Below are 25767 nucleotides of genomic sequence, written 5' to 3'. Positions count from 1 at the left end.
GTATTTCCAATACCTTGAAGATTCCTTTGCAAATATCAAAGCACAAACTCAAATCTGCACAAGATGGCCAAAGCACAATTTTGGTCAGTGTTATTTTTAGAATGCAATACACAAAGCTGTGTTCATTTCTCTCAGCAAGCATTTTCCTGGGTAGTATTAATAGCTTAGGAATCAAATGCCACTTTTGTTTTTCCTTTTTTCACTAGTTTGAAATACCACAAATCACAGGTGAGTCAGTCCTCCCAGAGGAAAAGACAGTCCTAGGGAGAATCACAGGCCTGGCAGACAAGACCACACTGAGAGCAGTAGAAGGAACCTGCATGCTTAAGGGATAGAGGACTGTGTTGTGTTCCCATAATAGACCCCTGGATGAAGAAGTGGTTAAAAGCCAACCCTCGAAAAACAAAAATCCCTGGCTAATCCTGAAACATATTTAACTTGAAGTCTTTGGATGATTTTTTTAAGGTTAAAAAATGTTTAGGATTATTATAAATCAGTATTTATAGTGTATTTGGAATTTTTGTTTACCTGCTTAAATATGTTTTTGGTATGTGTATAGCTGTGGAAATGGTGAATTTGTACTTGGACTTGTGGTCTGTGGACTTTGTTGGGTGCCTCTGCCTTTCTCCCATTTTCTGCAGCCATATCCCTATTGCCAACCTCCCTTCCCATGGGCTAAAGCGAGGGAGACTGAGCAGAAAGGGGTGGATTGCTGCAGAATTGGTGGGAGAGTGCCCATACCAGTCACCTGCAAATACTCCTCCATGCATTTTTCATAAATTCCTCCACGGCAATTAAATTCAGATAACTGTTTAAATGACCTACTTCTCACCATGCCCAACAAACACTCTTAACCCAAAGTTTTTATGGGAGCTATGCCCTGTCTATCCATCCACAGATGTATTTTCTATCCCATAAAGTCAAAGAGGGCAAGAGGCAGATTATCGTTACCATTGAGACTCAGAACCACCTCAGGGCACGAAACCCACCTTTTCCTGACCCCCTTACCTGCTACCACTGAAATCATCTTCCAAGTGGATGGTGGCTCTAGGGTCCAGTTTGCTGAGCTTTCTGGGGTCCTCTGACACACACCCAATCTTGGAAGCAGCCGGGACTTGCGAATTCTGCCACTGTAGAATGTTTTCTCTCTTTGCTGCCTCCTGACGGCTTGTCTGGCTTGCCCTGCTTCTGAGCAATATACACCATCAAAACTGCAAAATCACTGTGGGTGGGGGAGCCAGTTCATTTAACAAATACTTTTTTTTATTATTTTTTGTTTTTTTGAGATGGAGTCTAGCTCTGTTGCCCAGGCTGGAGTGCAATGGCGCGATCTCAGCTCACTGCAATCTCTGCCTCCCGGTTCAAGCTATTCTCCTGCCTCAGTCTCCTAAGTAGCTGGGATTACAGGCACATGCCACCATGCCCGGCTAATTTTTGTATTTTTAGTAGAGGCAGGGTTTCACCATGTTGGTCAGCTGCTCTCGAACCCCTGACCTCGTGATCTGCCCACCTCGGCCTCCCAAAGTGCTGGGATTACAGGTGTGAGCCACCGTGCCTGGCCAACAAATACTTTAAAAAAAAATTTTTTTAGAGCAGTTTTAGATTCACAGCAAAACTGAGCAGAAAGTAGAGTTCCCATAGCCCCGCTCTCCCCCATCAACATCCTGCACTAGAGCAGATGAATACCATTTTGACTTTCTTCTATTGTTTTTCCTGACAGATACTCCTTCACCCCACTAGTCCTCCAGTCTCCTCTGTCCTGTCAATTTCCCAACACCACGCTATAGCACATCCCTGTTACTGTCTTATTACAGTGGAAGGAATGACATACTGTGTGCTTAGTCATCTTTTCAGTTATCCTGTATAACAACTTGTCAATCTTATGGCTTCATCTTGCCCTAACAGCCCGTGACATAGGTAGGGCAAATATGACCACCCCCCTTTAGAGAGAGAACAAACCCAGAGAAGTCAGGTGGCTTGAGCAAGATACATAACTGAAAACCAGAAACTAAGACCCTTGCGCTTTACGGAAGTCATGAAGTGACCTTGTTTGGCTAAAGCTCTGATTTCTTTATCCTCTTGATCATTTACGTTTCCTAATGTGGATACATATGTGCCTTTGTCAAGCTGGATGTTGAAGTCCAACTGAACCTACTGAGCTTACTGAGTAATAACCTACTGCAGTTATTTTTCCTCTACACAAAAAGCTAACCTTCTCAGCAGCAGATGTCTCTGGCTGTGGAGGAGATCCTTGTTCTCCATATGGAAGAGGGATGCTCTGCTTGACTACTGACTGGTCCGTGAGACCAGTCGTGGCTCAGCCAGGAGATATTGTCTTACTCTCAGTATCTGACTTTGTCCTTTCTCTCCAAGATATTTAGATTCCTGAAAATAATAGGAACATTTCATCTATCTGCTAATTAAACAATAAGAGATTGATTACTTTCAACAAAAAAGGGCAGCTGTTAACAGCACAAACACTAAAAGCATCAACAGACAGGGGCCCAGGTTTGAGATGACCATGGCAAGCCATCGTATTTGCATTGGCAATGGCCTCTTTCAGCCACCATGTATAGTCACCAATGGTATGATACCCACTTCCAGAGTGTGAGCAAAAGCTAGAGCTCAAGGCTGGTGCTGATGGTGAGGGATAAGCTGTCATATGGTCCACAGCTCTGACCTTGACAACTCCATTTTCTTTCTTGTGTCAGTGTTATAATTTTGGCAGCACTGAATGGCTGTTTCAAGATGAGTTCAATGATCAGTCCAGCATGTAATTCAATGTCTTCTCCAGCTGCTGGCTGGCAAGGAGGTATAGTGAAGATAGTTACTGGCTGGACTATAGGTCATGGAGAAGTTGCTGGGTTTATTTCTGTCCTTCACAAGTGAGACAGTTTCTAAAAGCCCACTGAATTGGAAGCTCAAAGACTTTTCCCACTAAAAGGGAGAAATGATGTGCCGTCCCAGAAACCTCCAATAGCAAAGGCCAAGCGTGTGTGTGAGGGTGTGTGTGACAGTGAGAGTGCCTTTGAAATCGTGGACCACTAAACACAACACTCTGCCATGCTTGTGATTTTGCCTCCAAGATATTATGAGGCAGCAAACTAACTGCCTCACTTCCACCTGGCAGGTCTGGGTTCTGGAAGTGGCTTTGTATATCAAGAAAGTAGCAAAGAGAAGCCATGGACATGTACTGTGCTCATATGGATGACAAGAGGAGGAGAGAAATCAGAAAGTATATAGAGAATAATTTGGTGTTAAGAAAAGATTTACTTTGTGAATGGACTGAAGAGACGTGAGCATGTGAATAGACTGAGGGGAAGATACCAGCAGAATGAAAATTTAGTAGAAGCGAGGGAGGATGACTGAAGGGTTAGGTCTGCAGGAGCAGTTTTGGGTCATAACCTATAGGATATGTAGGCCTGGGTGTAGATGACTTGAATGGAGGAGGATACTAGAGTTAAGGAAGAGCAGAAATTAGACTGGATGGTCAATAACTTGCAGTGAAATTTAAAATCTGGAGTAAGAGGTAAGCCAGAAGCCATTTCCTTCAGGGCTAGTTTATGCTACTATGTGAGCTACCCGTGATGCTCTCAGTCATTTCTGCTTGAAAACTAACTCCTTTATTTGTGTAATGAGGTTCCACTAATCAGGAGAGATAACGACGGGGGGTAAAAATAAAGTATAGTTGGCCCTTGAACAACACAGGTTTGAACTACATAGATCCACCTACATGTGGATTTCCTCTGCCATCCCTGAGACAGCAAGACCAACGCCTCCCTCTTCCTCGGCCTTCTCAACATGAAGACATTTATGATGATCGATTTCCACCTAGTGAACAGTAAATGTTTTCTCTTCCTTATGATTTTCTTAATAACACTTTCTTTTCTGTAGCTTACTTTATTGTAAGAGTATAGTATATAATACATATAATATACAAAATATGTGTTAATTGACCATGCTATCAGTAAGGCTTGCGATCAACAGGCTGTTAATGGTCAAGTTTTTGGGAAGTCAACAGTTACACATGAATTTTCAACTGTGAGGGGGACTGGTGCCACTAACCCCTGGGTTGCTCAAGGGTCAGCTGTACCTTGGAAAGAGAAATGAAGGAAGTCCTTCTATGTGATTCTATCCTACACAAGTAAAAAAGGAAAAGGTTGTTAAATCTAGAAAATATAGAAAAATAGTCATCGTATGCTACAGGAGAGATTGGAAAACTGGGTCAAAGTAGCAAGGCATTAAATAAAAAGTCAAATTCAGGGTATCTTAAAACAACCAGTTTCTTTAATTAGAAAGCAACAAACATGCAAATGGCAAGTGTAGAAATTTATTTGAACCAACATTTTCACTATGATGAAAATTATTCTTCAACACTGATCCAAGCTCCCGCATTTGAAGGTTAGGGAAAATATTGCACTTTGCATTTTCTAGCACTCCTCATACACGGCAAAAAGTTTTAAAAACATTCTGCTAGTTTTGTTTTATACAATCTCCCAAATTCATGCACACAATCATTCCAAACCAATGTTAGGTTATCCCAAAAAAAGGGAAAAACTCCAAAAACCATAACCTTACAATTGCACTAAAGCTCTGTAAAGAAAAAAATATAATAAATGTCTTATACAAATTTCAGAACATTTAAGTGCTTGCCAAAAAGAGTTTATTATTCCTCATCCTCATTTTCATTCTCTTGACCAGAGCCTTCTGATCTGTCACCCTCCAACCGGTCTGGAAACACAAAGAGAAATACTTTTAGTAATTACAATTATTAATATTTTTCAATGACTTTTATTTAAAATGCATTAAAAATCAGTTCACCACTATGTGTGGATGTTTTTTAGAGGCAAATAAAAGAGTAAAGAAAACACAGTATTATTAGCTTTGATTATGCATGTTATTCTAAAACATGTAAAAATGAAAAAAGAAACCCACTCCCAAAATCTTGATATATTATGTTCTACTGCAGTGGTTGTCAAACAGTGTTCTTTGGAGTATAGGTTTCTAAGGAGGTACATCAGGTGCTGCAAAGGGGAGTGAGGAGGCAGCTGTGTGAGAGAAAATATGTGGACCATTGTTGAGGATTTGTGTAATTCTGTTTGTAAAAAGATTTTTTTAAATTAAATACTATGTTCCAGGCACTGTGATAAAACCTGAGAATACAATGGTGACCAAAACAGATATAAGTTTCTGGTCTCAAGGAGCTTATTTAGGTTAAATACTCAAGTGAATATAAACTTACAAACTGGTGAGTACAGTATGCTCTCTCAAGTTTTCAGGATTTACACTTGCTGTTCCTCTGCTTGGGATACTTTTGCCCAATTCTTTAGCTATAAAGGTTTACTCATCTCAATACAACTATTATCCCCTTTGTGAAACTTTTCCTGGACATTTCCAAACAGGCTATCTGCAGAATTATGAACTCCCTCCTCCACATTCTAGAATATCTTGTATGAACTTTATAATGATGATCCTAATTACAGTAATAGTTGTTTGCATGTCTTCCTGCAGACCAGACTGTGAGTTCCTGGAGGGCAGGACTTACTTCTTTTTATCTTTATATCCTCAGAGCCTAGTATAGGATGTTCAATGAAGGTTTACTGAATAAATGAATATAAGTTGTATGAAGGTAAGATACATTACATGAGGGTATTGTGAAGAAGGCGACAGCATAAAATCACTACCACCACTGAGATGGAACTAGGATGTTTCTGCCCCAGAAACATTTCCACATAGTAACATGGAAAATATTAAGGTTAAGCATAAGGAAAACAGTTCAGTCACACTGTCAACAGCAAGAGAAGACTGAATCCTGAGATTTTATTTATTATCTACACAGGATTAAATGCTCCCACTGGATCCTAGGTCAACAGCACCAAGAACAGTACACTGAAGGGACTGTATGTCCCTTTTAATTGTTTAATTGTCCAAGTGAATTAGATTAAATCTCCTCTATGCCAACTCTAATCCAATGTCAAACCAATGAGATAATGTATGTGTAACCTTTATAACCTTAATTACACAAATAGGTATTGAATACAAATAAGCATTCAATTCCTTACTGATCTATAAAATACAAAGTATTCAATACATATTTATAAAATAAATGAACAAAATAAGATTTGAATAGACCTTTATAGATCAGTAAGGAATTTAAACACAGTGGAAGAATTTGACCAATAAAAGGCTACCTAAGGGATATTAGTGTAAAAAGAATTATATTGTTTTTATTGTGTGATACTTTCAAGAGAAAACAAAACATGAAGTTGCTATTCTACTTAAGTAGGGCTCAGGAATGGGAATCCTGAGTATGACTGAATATATTCAAGAAACCCATCCTGTCACGTTAGAGCATGATGAAGCAGTAACGGCCTACCTCAAAGTTGGCAGGCTTCTTACTCAAATTTCTTTTGGTTTTCACATTATAAAGAAGATGGGATAATAGAGAGTTAAGAAAAAAATGTCACAGCCTTTAAATCAGGGAGTTTGCAGTAGAGGTTAGACTTTTACACTCAGAGGCACATGATAAAGAGACAAATGAGGGCCAAGAGTCTTTTACGATAGGTCACAGAGTAAGTGACAGTGGCTTCTGAAATGAGGAAAGCAGAATAGTTGTTCTCCCCTCAAATCCAATTCATTTAACTGGTGCATAGTCACCTCTTCCAGAATGTAAGCCCAACTTCTCAGAATTAATTAAATTTTCTGTTCATGAAATGCTACTGAAGTAGTAAGGCTGCAAAGCAGTTAACACACAAATCTCTGGTTGGCAATTATAGACAAGGAGGTCTGAAGAACAGTGTGTTCTTTTAAAGAAAAACTGGAAATAAGAATCACTTCTATGTATACTGTTTTTCTTTTTCTTTTTTTTTGAGACCGAGTCTCACTCTGTCGCCCAGGCTGGAGTGCAGTGGCGCAATCTTGGCTCACTGCAACCTCCGCCTCCTGGGTTCAAGCAATTCTCCTGTCTCGCCCTCCCGAGTAGCTGGAACTACAGGTGCGTGCCACCACACCCGGCTGATTTTTTTATTTTTAGTAGAGGAGACGGGGTTTCACCATGTTAGCCAGGATGTCTACGTATACTGTTTTTCAAAAGTAACAATGTCAATTGCTTTTGTAAATAAGGTTTACATTTGTAGAAAGGTTCCTTTTATTCTCTGTTAGAATATTTCTTCAGGAAATTATTTTTGGCTGGGGAAGATATGATATGAAGAGATACTGAGTTTGCTGCAGAGGGAGAGAACGCAGGTAAAAAAAAAAAAATTCCCAATGGAAGCCTGTGTTCCACAAAAAACACTGTTGTATTTTCCAGGCTACCCTTTACAAAGAATTTATTTACTTTCTTTAAAAGAAATAATACAAACTCATTGTTAGCTAGAGATTTGATACTAGATGTGTACTTATTTACCAGAATACTCAATATTTGTTAAGCAACTACTACGTGGTAGGCACTGTTTTAGGAGCCTAAAGACCCAGCTGCAAATTAAGACAAACTGGGTCTCTGCTCTTTATAAGCTTACTTTCTAAGGAGGAAGATAGACAACAAACAAGGTACCACCTGTATTTTTCTCCTCTAAGCTGTAATAAGACAATAAATAAAGAAATTAAAGCTTAAGAGTGATACGTACTTGAGGAAAATAAGGCAATGAACAAGAATGACTAAGTGAGAGGGAAGATACGAGAAGACACAGAAAACAACTTTAGATTGGGTGACCAGGGAAGACTTTTCTTTTCTTTTTTAGACTGATTCTCCCTCTGTCACCAGGCTGGAGTGCAGTGGTGCGATCTCGGCTCACTACAACCTCCACCTCCTGGGTTCTGGCGATTCTCCTGCCTCAGCCTCCCAAGTAGCTGGGACTACAGGCACGTGCCACCACACCCAGCTAATTTTTGTATTTTTAGTACAGATGGGGTTTCACCATGTTGGCCAGGCTGGTCTCAATCTCCTGAACTCGTGATCTACCCGCCTCGGCCTCCCAAAGTGCTGAGATTACAGGTGTGAGCCACCGTGCTACCAGGGAAGACTTTTCCAAGGAGGTGATATTGGAGCTAAGACCTCAACTGTATGTGAAGTCCTGGGGGCAAAGTTGGGCAGAGGAACAAGTGAAAAGGTCCTAAATGTGCTACTAAGCTTGATGAGTTTGAGGAAGAGAGGCCAGTATGGCTAAAATGCAGTGAGCTAGAAAAAAAGGTGGACTGAGTGGAAGTCAGAGGTTGGCAGAATGTATGTCATGTAGGACCTTGAAGGCCAGAGTAAGAAGTCTGGGTTTTACTTTAAGAGCAATAGGGAGTCCCTGAGAATTTTAAGAGGGGGTAGTATCTAATTTGTGTTTTAAAAAGGTGGTAGCAGACTATAGCCCATGGGCAAATACAGCCCACTGCCTGATTTTGGTTTTGTTTGAGACAGACTCTCGATCTGTCACCCAGGCTGGAGTGTAGTGGCACAATTTTGGCTCACTGCAACCTCTACCTCCCAAGTTCAAGCGACTCTCCTGCCTCTGACTCCCAAGTAGCTGGGATTACAGGTGTGCACCACCATGCCCAGCTAATTTTTGTATTTTTGTATTTTTAATTTTTTTTATTTTTTATTTTTGTACAGATGGGGTTTTGCCATGTTGGCCAGGCTGGTCTTGAATTCCTGACCTCAGGTGATTCACCTGCCTCAGCCTCCCAAAGTGCTGAGATTACAGGCATGAGCCACTGTACCTGGCTCTGTTTTTAAAAATTAAGTTTTATTATAACAGAGCCATACCTGTTCATTTACATATGGTCTATGGCTGTTTTTGCATTACAATGGCAGAGTTGAGTGGTTACAATAGAAACCATACCTGGTTATTAACAAAAAAATTAACTGACCTGTTTTGAAAGGATCCCTCTGGCTGCTGTGTGAAAATCAGACTGTATGAGGACAAGAGAAGTAGGCAGGGAGATCAAGGGTATATAAATATTAGGTCTATTCTGGAGTAAAGTTAGTATCACTTACTGATGGAGTCAATCTGTGAATGATTTAATAAGTGATTGTGATCTCAATAGGATGACAGGCTTTGCAAACCCATGACAGAGAAATGATAAATATCTGTGCCAAGATCCAGAGGTATAATGGGAAGAATGTCAAGAGATAATGCAGGGTTTTATAAGACATGTTAACACATTTGGACTCTACCCTAAGAACACGTGTGGGCAAAGGAGAATTTTAAGCAGGGCAGTAAAGTGATTCTAAGACATTCTAGAGGAGTCTAGAATGATCTGTGCAAACCATTACCATCTTTCCAAAGCCTCTCAAAGCTTCCAGGGATGTCAGAACTGCCTTTCCATCTCAAGTGGCCACTAGACTAGCAGTCTTTAGTGCATTATTCATGAGATTAACTTTGGTTGCTTTTTAAAAATGTAGAAGCTTAGGCCGGGCGCGGTGGCTCACGCTTGTAATCCCAGCACTTTGGGAGGCCGAGGCGGGTGGATCACGAGGTCAAGAGATCGAGACCACAGTGAAACCCCGTCTCTACTAAAAATACAAAAAAAATTAGCCGGGCGTGGTGGCGGGCGCCTGTAGTCCCAGCTACTCGGAGAGGCTGAGGCAGGAGAATGGCGTGAACCCGGGAGGCGGAGCTTGCAGTGAGCCGAGATCGGGCCACTGCACTCCAGCCTGGGTGATAGAGCAAGACTCCGTCTCAAAAAAAAAAAAAAAAAAAAATGTAGAAGCTTAATCTCTATCCAGCTAAAATGAACCAGAATCTTTAGCAGGTGAGACCTAGGTAAGTATTTGTAGTTTGTAAAACCCCTACAGATGATTTTAAGAGGCTCCTTCATTAAAAATCACAGCCCCAACAGAAAGAAACTGTCTCGTATCTATTCCCTGCACTTCCTAGGAAGACTTCTGGAGTGATGGATGAGCCGAGAGGTACTTTGTGGCTACCATGTGCTTATTTGATCCAAGTCCATTTTTAACTCTCCTGAATATGCACATATTATTGTACTTGGACTGCAGGACACTGGATAGGAGAGGAAAAGAGTGGTTGACTAACTGACCCATCAAATAACTAGATATCTTAAAGATAAGGGCAGCAGAAATGTTAACTCTTGGGCACTTTATTCTATCTAGTATTTTGTACAAGAGAAGCCAGAAGATAAGCTGACTAAACCAACTAGAAATTGTCTTTTTGATTGCTGGCAAAAAGAAATGAAAGAAAGAGAATTTTTATATTAAAAACATCTTATCTAATTCTAAAACCAAAGAAGGATGGTAGTGGCTATTAACTAACCAACCATTGCTACACTAGCACAAATAGATTTTTGTGCAATTGAAAAGAGAATTAATTTTCTGCAGGAAAACTACTGAGGAAGAGCCATCCACTAGATAAGAGTAAGCACATTTTAGGTGTCATTACCAGTAAATGTTTTTCTTGTTTTAAAATGCTGCTTCCTCAAATGTGAAATTCAAATGGATGAATTTTAAGGGTTACTTGCTGTTATTGAACAAAATACATTTTAAAAAAGTTACAGTGTTATTACAATTTAATAATACAGGAACCCAAAGAAGTATTACAAAAACATTTTGTTGGTCTGCTAACATTTTTTGTTTACATTCCAGGTTTATTTTTGTTGTTGTTTTCACCATTTGAAGTTTTCTCTGTTTCCTGGTAAAAGTTAATATTTACATTTGAGGATTATTTTCTAATTCTTTTATTACAAACATAATGGGTCTTCTTTCAATTTGTCAGATGTGCTACACTTTCTCTCCTCTAGGGCTTAGAAAAATGCTATACGCTGCCTACTTTCTGTGGAATACTTGTCTCCATTCCCCACTCTCTCTGAGGAAGTGATATTTAATTCACTGCTTATGCAGTTCTTACAGTAAGAAGTTATCTTTTTTTTTTTTGAGATGGAGTCTCGCTCTGTCACCCAGGCTGGAGTGCAGTGGCATGATCTCGGCTCACTCAAGCTCCGCCTCCCAGGTTCATGCCATTCTCCTGCCTCAGCCTCTCCGAGTACCTGGGACTACAGGCGCCCGCCACCACGCCCGGCTAATTTTTTGTATTTTTAGTAGAGACGGGGTTTCACCGTGGTCTCGATCTCCTGACCTCGTGATCCGCCCGCCTCGGCCTCCCAAAGTGCTGGGATTACAGGCGTGAGCCACCACGCCCGGCCAAGAAGTTATCTTAACAGAGTGAAGATGGGAGGGGACAGCACGATTATAAAAACCCTGAGGTGGGAAAGAGTTTGGTGTATCCCCAAAAATCAAAGAGGGCCAGTGTGGATGGAGTAGTCACAGAAGAAAAGAATGCTGTAAATCAGCTAGAATAGTTTGAGATTAGATCATCCAGAGGTTTGCATGTCATATGAATAATTTGAATATATTCCTGTAAGTGAAGTTTATAGGTCAAAAGGGAGTAAGGGCTTGGAAGCTAATTTCAAATTCTGGCTTTAATATTTATCAGTTGTGTGACTTGGGCTAAGTTATTACAAATAACCTACTCTGTAAAGGATTGGAGGTAAATGAGGATAAAGCTGTGAAATAATTAGTATAAGCCTGACACATTATAGTTACTTTATAAATGGTAGATATTATTATTAAATGATAGCTAATACCAAACGTATAGACATTTATGAAATCAGTGAAGAGTGATAAAACTCTTTTGTTTGATAAATATATTCTGATTATAACAGATACTAGACCTTTTCTTTTGTTATAAATTATTCAATTCCTTCTTGAACATTAGTTGTAATATATGCATTTTTATGTATCTGTGGCATTGCACCTCACACTTTATCTAAAACAAAAAAATATTCAAATAGCAAACTGAGGTATGTTTCATTTCTTATGTTTCATTTCTTAGCATGTCATATTTATTTCTGTTTGGGCTATGACTGATTTTCAACAAACCTACCATTAAAGAATATGCACTATAATATATCTTAAGGTTTATGGTACAGTCCTGTACTCTAAGAAAACAGCAGCTGGTAAGAGTTTTTACGTAATTCTGGTCTTTTCATTTTGACCGTTTTACGACAAATGTAGTTCATGAGGAACTAAGTTACTGTGCTAAGATCAAGCATTCGCAGAAATCCTAGAAGTTAAGCTACCCTGATTTTGTGATATTAAAATATATATATAAACCCCTTTAAAGTAGATCTTAAATAATAATATATTTTTCAAATATAAAAATGGTTTTAGTAGTATACTTAAAGTTCCTACCAGCTCGGATATGATTAAGTGAAGCCAACATCCTCAACATGAAAGAGGCAGGAACTGTAATGGTGTTTCTAGTTTCTTCCAACATGAGTTCATTTCGAGTTATAACCTACAAGGCAAGTTAAAAATCATATCAAAGATCATAGAGTAACTGTATTTTTTCCTTGAAGATCGGGCAAACAGTAAACGATCAGCCAGTACCAGGAGGAATTACTTCATTCTTTATGCGTCTGATGTCTATATTTCTGCCTTAAGTCTATTCAATGCCAAATAATCACTGTAACTTGTATTTAAAGGAGGAAGGTCAGAGAACACAACTCTTTCAAACGGCAGAAAAACAAAGGTCAAACTTTGAGCCTGCTTAAAACATTTAAGAATTTAATTGGCCAGGCGCGGTGGCTCACGCTTGTAATCCCAGCACTTTGGGAGGCCGAGGCGGGCGGATCACGAGGTCAGGAGATCGAGACCACGGTGAAACCCCGTCTCTACTAAAAATACAAAAAAATTAGCCGGGCGTAGTGGCGGGCGCCTGTAGTCCCAGCTACTCGGAGAGGCTGAGGCAGGAGAATGGCGTGAACCCGGGAGGCGGAGCTTGCAGTGAGCCGAGAGGGCGCCACTGCACTCCAGCCTGGGCGACAGAGCGAGACTCCGTCTCAAAAAAAAAAAAAAAAAAAAAAAAGAATTTAATTTAGCTTTTACTTGCAATTTGTTTCTCAGAGCCATTTACTTTGTTGGCTCCTTGTTTTCCCTATAGGAGAACTGATAACTTTAGTGATGCAATACAGTTAAATTATTATCCATGGGCCACTTGAATCCCTTGATAAGATGTTACCTTGACTGAGGCAGAGTAGTCTTGAAAAATAAATTTTTGGGCAAGGGTTAACACGGAACTGAGCCTTAAGTACCAAGAATAGGATTACTTGAATATTCATGAACACCCAGAGATGCAATATGTAACCATGAGGAAAGGAAAAAAGTGGAAAAGCAAAAAACATGGCAAAGGAAAAAAAAGGATGAAAGAAAGAGTATGAGAGGAGGAGAAAGATGCTACTCTGATCAACAGTTCCCCAGTACTGAAATAATAAATTCCCAACTCATCAGGGTGCCCCACAGGGCCCTTCACAATCTTACCCTCACCTACCTGTTTAGTTTGATTAAGCTACTTTTGTGCATGTACTCTGGGGTTCCAGGCACACTGATGGTTCATTTACCCTCTCATGCTTTGGCACATGCTGATCCTTCTGTCTTAAATGCTGCTTTGCTCCCTGTCTGCCTGGTGAGCTATTCTGACTTCTGTCTAGTTCTTATTTCTTCTGTGACGACCTCTCCATCCTATCTACCCCATTTACAAACAGAGCTGTTCCTCCCTGTGGGCTTCCGAAACACTATGTGTATACCTCTGACTGACACAGACCCCACTACAGTACGTTCTAGCTGTTTACATTGTCTTTCCCACTAAACTCTGAGGGTAGGGCTTTATCTTTTTTACACCAAGCATTATGTATACAATACATCAAGTGTTTGTTTTATAAATGCCTATTCAATGAGTGAAAGTATACATGGGAATTGTGCTACAAACAGTTAGTGTTAGTCTAGAGTAATGGTTTTCCAACTTACTAACATCTTTAGCAATGGATTCTCATTTTCATAAGAAATAGTATATGAGAACCCACAAATAAAAACCCTAGTTGAAGTTGGGGAGGAAAGGCCCAGAGTAATGCCTTCCTATTATCCACCTTCCCTCTCCCATCCCAGAAGAAATCCAGAGCTCCAAAGAACTCAGGTTGAAAATACTGTTTTAACAGGCTTAAAAAAATCTTAAAATATAATGATAAAGGAAAAGATTCTTCACTCATTTGTTCTGCTATATACTAATCCTGAAAAACAAAGTTCCATTTCCTTTTTAAGAAAAACTCAAAATGGAAAAATTGCTGTACTAAAAATGGAAAAATTGCTAGGCTTTTGGAGAAACAGTTATAATAAAATTATTTTCTTAAAAGGACAGATTTTTTGTGTGTGTGATTCTTTATTGTAATAAAATGAATACTCAAACCTGTTTTTCTTAAACTACTATACACCTAATCTGGTGTTACTGATGATGAATATTATAATTAGTAAGCTACTATTTTGATTTTACCTCCCTAGTATTATAGACATGCTTTTATCTTAATTTTTCTTTTTCTTAAAATTTAACCTCCTTAACTGCGTTAACTTGTTTCATGTTAGCAACTAACAACTTTTAATTTTTCTTAGGGAAGCATTTTAGGAACAAATTGAAATATGGTCTATAGTAAGTACAATAAAAATCTTACTTCATCAGCAAGTTTTCGGTTAAAAATCCTTGACTCTTCTAATGGTGACCAGATCTTTATGTCATAATCTATGCCAGATGAGGCTAAAACTAGAAATAAAATTTACATATTAATATGAAGCCTAGAAACATGCCATTAATTCAGGATATGCTTATATTATGCATATATGTATATGTAGCAAAACTGAGCTTGAACAGCAATTGTACACTATATATTTAACTGTTAATTGAAAATATTATTTTGACAATTTGCTAAATGTTATCCTAGAACATAATTTTAAGACCATGTTGAAGTCACTCAGATTCATTGCTGAAGTCACTTATTCATTGTTCTTTTATGAGATATGTGGGCAATTTCAAAAAGAAGAAAAGAGCAATGCTCTTTTGTTCTGATAAATTAATTGAGATATGTGAAGACTAAAAATGACTGGATGTTCAATTTGGATATACAATAAAAAGTTCAGTCACACCAAACCTCTTACAGCTTGTAAAACTTAGAAGAAATATTCGGAGAATAAGCTTTTTAACCTATTTTCTTTTACTTTGTGCAAAAAGCAGATTATAGGTGTGTTTGAAGCTCAAGTTCAGCTGTAATTGACTCTAGTGGTGCCTAGTCAGATAGTTTGGATTATTCTTATAATATTAACAGCTAAAAAAAAATAATTTTGTGTGACTGATGAGTCATACAAATAATTTCTAGCCCTCGTCCTAGAAAAGATATCTTACTTGGGTCAAACGGATGTGGCTGCAGGCAGTTTACCACATGATTATCAGCTTCCAGAAGCATCAAATGCTCAGCAGTGTGCCGATCCCAGATGAAAATGTGGCCACAGTCAGAACCACTCATTACAAAGTTAGCACCCCAGAAATTGGCTTCTTTTATCTAAGGGTTAAAAAAAATTATTTAAAAATTCAAATCAAAGTTATTAAAACAAAGATTTATGCTATTCTTACATTTTTTTCTTTTTTTTTTTTTAATTCTTACATTTTTAAAAAACTGGCTTAGAAAATAGTAAAATTAAAAATTGATGCTGGGCACAGTGGCTCACACCTGTAATCCCAGCACTTTGGGAGGCCAAGGCAGGAGGACTGCCTGAGCTGAGGAGTTTCAGACCAGCCTGGGCAATACAGTGAGATCCCCTCTCTGTAAAAAAAAAAATTGACAAAAATCTGTCTTCTAGCTTCTTTAAATTATGATAGAAATTCATCAGCAAGGGTAAGATGGCAGTAAGTAATAGAAAATCCCCTGTAAGGATAGGGACTTTGCTTTGTTCAATACTATATTTACAGCACCTGAAATGGTACTTGGGATACAATAGGTGCCTAATTATTAACTGCTAAATGAATGAATAGGATTTCTGGGTTTTGGACAATATAATGGTAATTTATATATATGTTGCTGAACTTTCCAAAAATTGTACCAATTTAGCTTTATAAGACAATGAAATAATTCACAGAAAAAAGAAATCGTCTTTTGTATTTTGCTTTAGACCCAAATAGAAAGCACCAATTTTTTCATTAGCTATTATAAGCTAACACAATTGAGAAAGATATAAACATACTTAATTTTATGAAGCAGAACAATTTTATGAATGAAACATCAAAAATCCTTGTATTTCAAACAAGGATTTTAAAAAATCTTAACTGCAGCTGCTACTTTGCCATTTTTGGTGCTCTCACAAAAGAGGGGAGACAATTTTATTGTTACCTGAGCTACTGTTAAATTTACTTATCCTCTCTTTTCTCACTCCTTCCTCTAATTATTTTCATGCTAACTTTTAGGCAATAAAATGCAAGAAATATAAATTGGTTACTTCTATTAATGAGTAACCTTTTAAAAATGAGTATAATTGTTACTAGCAATGATATTTATAGAAAGAGCTAATTACTTCCCCAAACCAAATGTTAATTTTTTAACCTAGATCCTAAAGAAAGCAAGCTACAAATTCATCAGCAAGGGTAATATGGCAGTAACATGGATTAAAACTGATTCTGTAGATACCTTCTGATGATGCAATGAATATGAGGAGAACAACACTTTCTAGTTATGAAGGGATCAGAGTAACAGTTACACTAGTCATCTCAAAAACTTTTCTTATTAAGTAATTAATATTACACTGGGTGTAGAAACTTGTAGATCGTAAAAACTACAAAAGATCTTAGAGATCTTTCTGGTCTATTCTTATTTTCACTTGTCAATCTTAAAAATGGGTATAAAGTGGCCTGACTATATTTTGCAATCAACTTAGATTTTATAGATTCAAATCCTTCTCTCCAAAACTAACAAAGAATGCTAATACAAGCTAAAAAAAAAAAAAAAATCCACCAGAAACTTTTCAGGTAGAGGGCAAATGTGAGAGAGAGAGAGGAAAAAAAAAAAAAAAAAAAAAAAAAAAAGCAATGATTACTTGTATAAACTAAAAATTTTTTTAATCTACTTCTTTTAGTAGAGTTTTCTTGTAAAAAATAATGGTCTTTCACAATATATTATAGGACTAAAAGAATCATGTTGGATAAAGAGATAAATGAAGATTTAATAATACTGAAATCCCATTGGCAATATATGAAGATAAATCATTATGGAAAAACATTCAGAGTATGAAACTGCAATTTCACCAAAAAATGCCATGAACGTTTGGTACCATTGTCCTGGAGTTGCGATGGCCTTTATAAACCATTTTTACTAATGGCCTTCTAATGTTCAAAGTATCCAATTCTTCCATTTCTTTCCTTTCTTTTCTCCGTCTGAAGAACTCCTGAATACGGGCAACAGCAGAGCGTCTATGAATTACATATTAAAAAACAAAAATAAATAAAAATATTCACGAAGAATAATGAGAAACTTATGAAAACATAGTAAGTCTAGGAAATACATAAACACACTATCTCAATAAGGCACCCCCAACCAAAAGCATAAAAACGCAGACACAACAGTGAGACATCAGACTAGTTGAGTTACTACAACAAAGTATTTTAGTTAAGAGATCACTTAGAACTTTGGTACTGGTTGAAAAGTAAAGGCAACAGCATGCGGCAAACTGGTTTTTAAAGGGCTATTTTATAAAAACATAATACAGACAAAATTCATGTGCAATTTTACTACAAATATAACAAATTTTATCCAATGTTCTTTCCCCTCTTCTCCATATTAAGAAAACACATAAAGAGAAATGAAAAGAAACTAAGAGTAATATATAATAGCAGTGGATAGACTTCTATTTTGATATTTTATTTAAAATATTGTTTAAAGATGTTCCAAAAACAGACTACTTTAGGTAAAAAGAACAGTGAAACCCGATCTCTACTAAAAATACAAAAAATCAGCCAGGTGTGACAGCGGGTGCCTGTAATCCCAGCTACTCGGGAGGCTGAGGCAGGAGAATGGCATGAACCCGGGAGGCAGAGCTTGCAGTGAGCCGAGATCGCGCCACTGCACTCCAGCCTGGGTGACAGAGTGAGAGACTGTCTCAAAAAAAAAAAAAAAAAAAAAAAGAATATTAATATATAAGCAATAAAACAAGGGCCTTCAAATAGCATCTTCTTTATGGACTCCATATTACGAATTTGGAACTAATGAAGCAGATTTTACTCTCTTAAGAAATGATTTGGTGACAGAAATGGGACTGAAGAACAAAGGACTCTTAAAAACTGATTTAACTATTAAAATAAAACTTCTCCTCTCCTAACACATATTACTTAATAATTTTGTCAGTTTGAATTTATTTAAAATATATTTTGACATATAATAGACCAAACGTCTATAATCTTTAAAAAGGTTACAAATCAGTAAGAAAAACAGATCTCGTAAGTTAACAAATATAAAAGATGCTCAGTCTCACTAATAATAGGATAAAAACAAAAAACTGATCTTTTTATGTTTATTAGATTGAAAAGACTTTTATGTATACAGAATGGTAAGAGTTCAGGAAAACAGGCATTACTGAGAGGAGTTTGAAAGTGGTTTTTACACATAAAAAAGATATTGTAAACTTTTTACTAAACATAACACACATACAGGAAAGTTGAAAATCGTAAGGTAAAAAGCTCAATGAATTTTTGCAAACAAAACAGGCCCATATAATCAGCACCAGTATTTAGAAACAGTATAACCAGAATTCCTGAAGTCTCCTGAGTGCCCCATTTCCATCATTACTGTCCCTTTAAAGGAAACCATTATTCTGACTTCTGATATCATGAATTAATTTTGCCTGCTTGTGAACTTTAATTAAGTGGAATAATACATTTTTTTATGTCTAGCTTCTTTAGCTCAAAATCATGTTTGTAAGATTCACCCATGTTGTACTTGGCTGTAGTTCATTCATCCTTTTTGCTGCAGAGTATTACTTGGTATAAATATATTAATATTTATTTATCCATTCTACTGTTGGTGGACAATGGGTTCTCAACATTTTTGATTACTAATATTAGGCTACTATCCACATTTGTGTATGTCTTTTGGTGAACTATGCACATATTTATGTTGGATATATACCTAGAAGAGGAGCTGCTGGACCTCAGTATGTGCACAATGTTCTGCTTTAATAGATACTTTCAAACTGAAGATCTATTTGTAGTTTTCCAAAGTGGCTGTATAAATTTACACTCCCACCCACAATGTAAAGTTCCAGTAAAATATATTTTTGAAGAGAAATTAAATAATATAAGCTTTGATTCAGCAATTTAACTTTTAAAAATGTATATTATAGAAAAACTTAAATATGTAAATACATAAACTTTTTTTCACTGCACAACAGTAACTGAGACAGATTGGAAATAATCTAAATGTTCATATAGAAAGAATAGGTTAAATAAATTATGGCACATCCATACCATGAAATACTTACGCAGCCATTAAAAAGGATATGAATGATCCATAAACAACCACATGAAAGATACCACCACTATACTGCTTAATCTAAAACACAGGCTAAAGAATAATTCATAGAATAAAATTATATATGCATAGAAAGGGTTTGGAAAGATGAACACTAAATTGTGACTAACAATTTTTTAAATAATTATTTAACAATTATATACTTCTACTTTCATAATAAAAAGATGTTTACTTTTTCATAAACTAAATGGTATACTTTAAGCTATACAGACTTACTTATATAAAAACTTTTTTCTGGCCGGGCGTGGTGGCTCACGCCTGTAATCCCAGCACTTTGGGAGGCCGAGGCGGGCGGATCACGAGGTCAGGAGATCGAGACCATCCTGGCTAACACGGTGAAACCCCGTCTCTACTAAAAATACAAAAAATTAGCCGGGCGAGGTGGCGGGCGCCTGTAGTCCCAGCTACGCAGGAGGCTGAGGCAGGAGAATGGCGTGAACCCCAGGGGGCGGAGCCTGCAGTGAGCCGAGATCGCGCCACGGCACTCCAGCCTGGGTGAAAGAGCGAGACTCCATCTCAAAAAAAAAAAAAAAAAAAAAAAAAACTTTTTTCTATGCTATCAAAGAAAAAGGAATCTCCACATACATTTTTAAGTCAGATACAGTTAGAAACTCCCAGAAAAGCTGACATGTTTAGTTTACTCTATCTCTTTCTGACTGGGAGGTGAGAATGCGAAGGATAGAGAGGTCAAATATTCTCGAAAGAGACATACTTAAGAGACATATGCTTGGATCTCTCATTTTTCTGAATGGAAGAAAAAGGAATAATGAATCAGTTACAAATATGTGATTAGCAAGAAACCAATAAAGAAAAAACTCTTTTGCTAAGAAAGTAGAGTTATAGGTAGCAGAGGAAATAACTGTGTTGCTAAGCCAAAGGACCTAAGAGCTACAAATGAGAAAAAAAAATTATGCAACAAGAATTTACATGGCAGCTCAAATCATTTATTTTATCACCTAGGCTGGAGTGCAGTGGCGGGATCTCAGCTCACTGCAACCTCTGCCTCCCAGGTTCAAGCAATTCTCCTGCCTCAGCCTCCCAAGTACCTGGGACTACAGGCCTCCACCACGTCTGGCTAATTTTTGGATTTTTAGTAGAGATGGGGTTTCACCATATTGACCAGGCTGGTCTCGGACTCCTGACCTCAAGTGATCCACCCACCTCAGCTTCACAAAGTGCTGGGATTACAGGCATGAGTCACCGTGCCCAGCTTTAAATTATTTAAGACAAGATGGATAGACAAAATTAAGGCTGCATTAGTAAATGAGGTGGTAAAAATTATGAATAAACAAGAACTGTATCAAAGCATAAATGTTCATTTAAAAAGTATGCTCTAGGCCAGGCACAGTGGCTCACCCCAGTAATCCCAGCTACTTGGGAGTCTGAGGCAGGAGGGCTGCTTGAGCCCAGGAGTTCGAGACCAGCCTGGGCAACACAGTAAGATCCCATCTCTAAAAAAAGATGAAAAAAATTAGCTGGGCATGGTGGTACACACCTGTAGTCCCTGCTATTTGGGAGGCTGAGGTGGCAGGATGGCTTGAGCCCAGTAGTTCCAGGATGCAGTGAGCTAAGATCATGCCATGTATTCAAGCCTGGGTAATAAAACAACTCTTAAAACAACAACAGAAACCAAAACTCAAAAATCTACGGGCCAATTAATACAAATAATAGAAAAGACATGCAGCTGGATACACAATCATATACAAGTTAACTGCATTTCTAAATATCAGCAGGGGACAAATAGCCTAAATTTTAAAAGGAATGCATTTATAACAGCAACAAAAAGTGTCTTTAAGTTATAAAAAATATGTGTAAAACCTGCTCACAGAAAAATAAAATGTTACTGAAAGATATTTTGTAAAAGGCCTAGGCTGAGTGCAGCAGTTCCACACCTATAATCCCAGCAGTTTGGGAGGCTAAGACAGGAGGATCCCTTGAGCTCAGGAGTATGAAACCAGGCTGGGCAACATAGTGAGACCCCATCTTCACAAAAAAATCACAAAAATAAGCCAGGAATGGTGGCACACATCTGTGGTCCCAGCTACCCAGGAAACTGAGGTGGGAGGATTGCCTGAGCCCAGGAGGTCAAAACTGCAGTGAGCCATGATCATGCCACTGCACTCCAGCCTAGGCGACACAGCAAGACCCTGTCTCAAGGAAAAAAGAAAAAAAGGCCTAAATAAATGTAGACATAACTTTGTATTATAAACAATTTTCACCCAAATTTATTTTACAGATTTATTACAACTATAAGCATATTCTGATGACTTATTTGTAGAACTTAAAAAGTTGATTATAAAATCAACCAAAGGACAAAGAATAGCCAAGATCCTTCTAAAAATGAATAAAGAGAAGGAAGGGTCTTGCCTTAGAAGCCATTAAGATTTATTACAAAGCTATAATAATTACAAAAGTATGATACTGACAGAGAGACAGACAAATTGTCTGATGAAACAAAAGAGCCTAGAAACAAATCTATTTTATATAAATCTTTGTAATATGACATAGGTGGGATAGCAGATCACTGGGAAAATTCACCATTTCATAAATGAACAGGGGAAAAACTGGCTATCTAAATGGGGCAGGGAAAAGTTACACATATACATCATAAACAAAAATCAGTTCCAAATAAATTAGTAACTTAAATGTCAAAAGTAAAACTTCAAAAGGAAATTCAGACAAATTTTAAAATTCCAGATAAGGATTTTGTAAATAAAAGAAAGTGACAAGCATAAAAGATTGATAAAGTTTAATGTGAAAATTAAAAATCGATCATCAAAAAACAGCCTAAAAACAGTGAAAAAAAATCATAAAACAGAAATTTGTACACTAATACACGACAGTGGATTAGTATCAAAAATGCATTAAGAATTCTTATAAATCAATAAGGAAAAGAAAAACAACTCAATTAAAACAACCCAGTAGAAAACCAGATCAGGACTGGGTGCAGTGGCTCACGCCTGTAATTCCAGCCCTTTAGGAGGCCGAGGCAGGTGGATCACTTGAGGCTTAGGAGTTCAAGACCAGCCTGGCTAACACAGTGAAACCCCATCTCTACTAAAAATACAAAAATTAGCCGGGTGTGGTGGCATGCACCTGTAATCCCAGCTACCTGGGAGGCTGAGGCAGGAGAATCACTTGAACCTGGGAGGCAGAGGTTGCAGTGAACTGAGATTGTGCCACTGCACTCCAGCCTGGTGACAGCAAGACTCCATCTCAAACAAACAAACAAAAAAAACCAGATCAGGAGATCAGGCTGAAAAACATGAGATGCATCATCTTATTTGTAAATTGGGCAATGAACATCAAGACCATGAGATATTATTGTACACCAAATCAATTAGAAAAATCAAGATATGTGACAACAAGAATCAGTGATATGAATAAACATGATTTTTAAAAAATATTGTTAGATATTATATTTAATTTACACTCCCAAATTGGAAAACAATTTTAAATTATTTTGTAAATGGTCCATTCCTGGGTATATACCCAAGAAAAATTGTTATCAGGAGAAATATTTCAGAATACTCAAAGCAGCAAACTAGAAACAACCTAAATGTCCATTAATAGGAAAATGGATAAACTGTGGTTTAGTCAAACATGGATTATTAGATAGCAGTAAAAATGATTGGGCAAGAGCTACATATAACATGGATGAATCACAGTAAGATAATATCTGAGGGAAAAAAAGAGTCCCAGTCTTGTATACAGTATGACATCATTTTTATATAAAGTTCAAAAGTGAGTAAAAATTTATGTTTATATGTTTATGTTTTGTTTTTTAAAGCAAGGCATGATAACCATAACATTCAGGACACTGGTTACCACTGGTGTGGTAGGCAGATGGACAAAATAGGGTGAACAGGTAGATTTAAGTTATAGCGAGCTTTTTAGTTCCTGGATCGGTTGGTGGGCTCATGGGTACCTAAAGAAAGAAAGAAAAGGAGCCAAGTATGAACTAACAATGATAGTGTGTCACAAACCAAGAATTATAAAAATATAATTCTCCCCTTCCTCAGGTTAGATTAGGGGTCCTTAATACTCTCAAAGCTCTGCAAAGCTCTGTCAATGCAATTACTGTATTGTAACTATGTATATGTGCCTGTGTATCCCACTGAACTGAGAGCTCAAGGAGAGTAGGTGTTGTGTTATCATTATCACCAGCACCCATCAGAGTATCTAGCACATAATAGGTTTATTGAAGTAACAAAATAATAGGTAAAAAACTGATTATCCAGCAATTTCAAAGCAATAACGAAACAGCTCAAAGTATCAATTATTATTCTATTTGGAAGAAACATTTAATGGAGAAAAAGAGTAAATCTGAAGGATGTACAACTAACCTAAGAAAACAAAACCTAGACTCCTGACTTTGTATTTTACTATTGCATATTCCAGAAAATCTGGAATCTTGGAGATAATTCCAAGGTTAAACTATGAAGTTACATGAACCAGAAACAGTCTATAAACCCCTTTTAAAAGTACTAGTCACATTTAATAAAAAACTAGGCTAAAATATAAGCAGAAATTCATTAAATAGCACTAAAAAATATGAATTAATTTGCATACCATTTTCAAGATGGTAAACCCTTTCATAAAACACCATTACACACAGGTAGAATGGCACAAATTAACTGATATTATAGGTATTACTAAAATACCTTACAAGAGAACAAAGACTTTTTAGGGTGGAAAAAACAGCATAATCAAAGATTCGGAGAGGACAGACCAGGAATGAAATGACTTAAGTATTCAGTTACCAAACAAGGTTATTATATAAAGGATACTGTACTATGGATAGAATACAAGAACATGACTAGAATTATAGCAGGCGATTTTTGAATACATCTGTAGAAAGAAATTATTTACTGTGCAAAACACACAGTGAAAAACTAAAGGGAAATAAAAGCTTCTCCTAGTCCAGGTTTCTAAGGAACTCAATACTTGTCTAGAGTGTAGTTAGAATAATCTGGAAGCAGAGCATTTCTAAAACTTGGGATTTTTGTAGGTATTCCACAAAACAGGCTTATGATAAAGTAAGTGTGGAAGATGATATACTAAACAAAGCTTAAAGAGGTTTCTTGCTGCAAGTCTTCTCAGAGGCTTTATTACACTACAGGTTCTTGTGAACCTCAAAAAGAGGTATACACAATGTAGTATTTCCCAAATTTTGTGACCACGTTGTAGAGTATCAGAACACTTTGGACAACAGTGACCTTCATCTTCTTATTTTGTAATTAAATTATTCCATTCAAAAATAAATTGAGTGTGAATTTATTATTAAAAACTTGAGCCTGATTTTTTTCAATTCAAAGATTGAAGATCTAGGTTCTTACAAACATAGGAAAGCTATCCTCACCACCATCTCCTTCAATAGAAGAGTTTCTGCAACAATTATTACATTAGCTTAGTAGTTCTTAGAAAAGAAAACCTCATTAACTTGAATCTTCTTATATGTAATCTGTGATTATTCAGACAGAGTGAAGCTAAAATTTACATTTAAATTATAAATTTTAAAATGTTTGCAGTCCAACTGAATCCTGTAAGAGTCTAGAAAAAAGTTATTAAAAAATAAACATTTTAAGTGCTTTAAAACACACACTTGGTTTATAGTAAAAGCTATGTGCTATGGTTTGCATGTCCCCTCCAAAACTCATGGTGAAACTTAATCCCCAATGTGGCAGTATTGAGAGGTGGGGTCCTTAAAAGGTGATTGGATCATGAGGGCTCTGCTCTCAAGAATGAATTAATTCACTTATAGATTAACAGGTTATCAGGTCAGTGGGGACTGGTGGCTTTATAAGAAGAGGAAGAGAAGCCTGAGCTTAGCCTTCTCATCATGTGATTTCCTGTGCCAGCTCAGGACTCTGCAGAGTCCTTGCCAGCAAGAAGGCTTGTACCATTGTGGCCCTGCAACCTTGGATTTCCCAGCCTCCGTAACTGTAAAAAATGAATTTCTTTTATTAATTACCCAGAAGATTTCTATCATAAGCAACAGGAAATGAACTAAGATACTATTAATATGTTAGCATTACCTAGCTTTATCAACAAAAAAGGTCTATATGTTAGAATTTCTGTCATTTCAACACATATCTTTACAAGTATCTAAAACAAGTGAGGGAGATGGGTTGCTAGAGAGTATCTTGCTGTTTCTGCTCTTTTGTGGGGGCAAGAAACTGGATTCTTTGCCTTACAATGTATTAGTAAACAAAGGTAAGGGATAGCAGGTCTGATGCTGCTATCTTTAGAAGGGTCTGCTTATAAGGCTGGCCCTTGGCCGGTGTCTGAGAACTTGACTTTTGGCATGTTACATTGCTCTGCCTGCCTGGGACGCAACCCTGCAGGGCCAGCTTGCGTAAACTGCAAAAATAA

The 25767-nt window shown here is 37.3% G+C and overlaps 1 protein-coding gene across 20 annotated transcripts in view; it reads right to left on the bottom strand.

The window, feature by feature from the left end:
- Positions 1–4265: 4265 nt before the first annotated feature.
- DCAF6 (DDB1 and CUL4 associated factor 6) overlaps positions 4266–25767 on the bottom strand; it is a 139462-nt gene continuing 117960 nt past the window's right edge. For 18 of the 20 annotated variants that reach the window (XM_063625099.1, XM_063625087.1, XM_063625097.1 and 15 more), the window contains 5 exons: positions 17141–17279; positions 15225–15381; positions 14500–14588; positions 12191–12296; positions 4266–4731 (listed from right to left, as the gene is read on the bottom strand). In XM_063625099.1, the coding sequence (XP_063481169.1) occupies positions 4667–4731; positions 12191–12296; positions 14500–14588; positions 15225–15381; positions 17141–17279 (556 nt within the window). In that variant the 3' untranslated portion in view covers positions 4266–4666. The remainder of the gene's footprint in view (positions 4732–12190; positions 12297–14499; positions 14589–15224; positions 15382–17140; positions 17280–25767) is intronic. The other 2 variants (XM_063625093.1, XM_063625090.1) reach the window with 1 other exon arrangement.

Source organism: Symphalangus syndactylus, chromosome 12, assembly GCF_028878055.3.
Source record: "Symphalangus syndactylus isolate Jambi chromosome 12, NHGRI_mSymSyn1-v2.1_pri, whole genome shotgun sequence".
Taxonomy (NCBI): domain Eukaryota; kingdom Metazoa; phylum Chordata; class Mammalia; order Primates; family Hylobatidae; genus Symphalangus; species Symphalangus syndactylus.
Note: the sequence above shows the minus strand (reverse complement) of the source record. Positions and strands in the feature narration are given on the sequence as shown.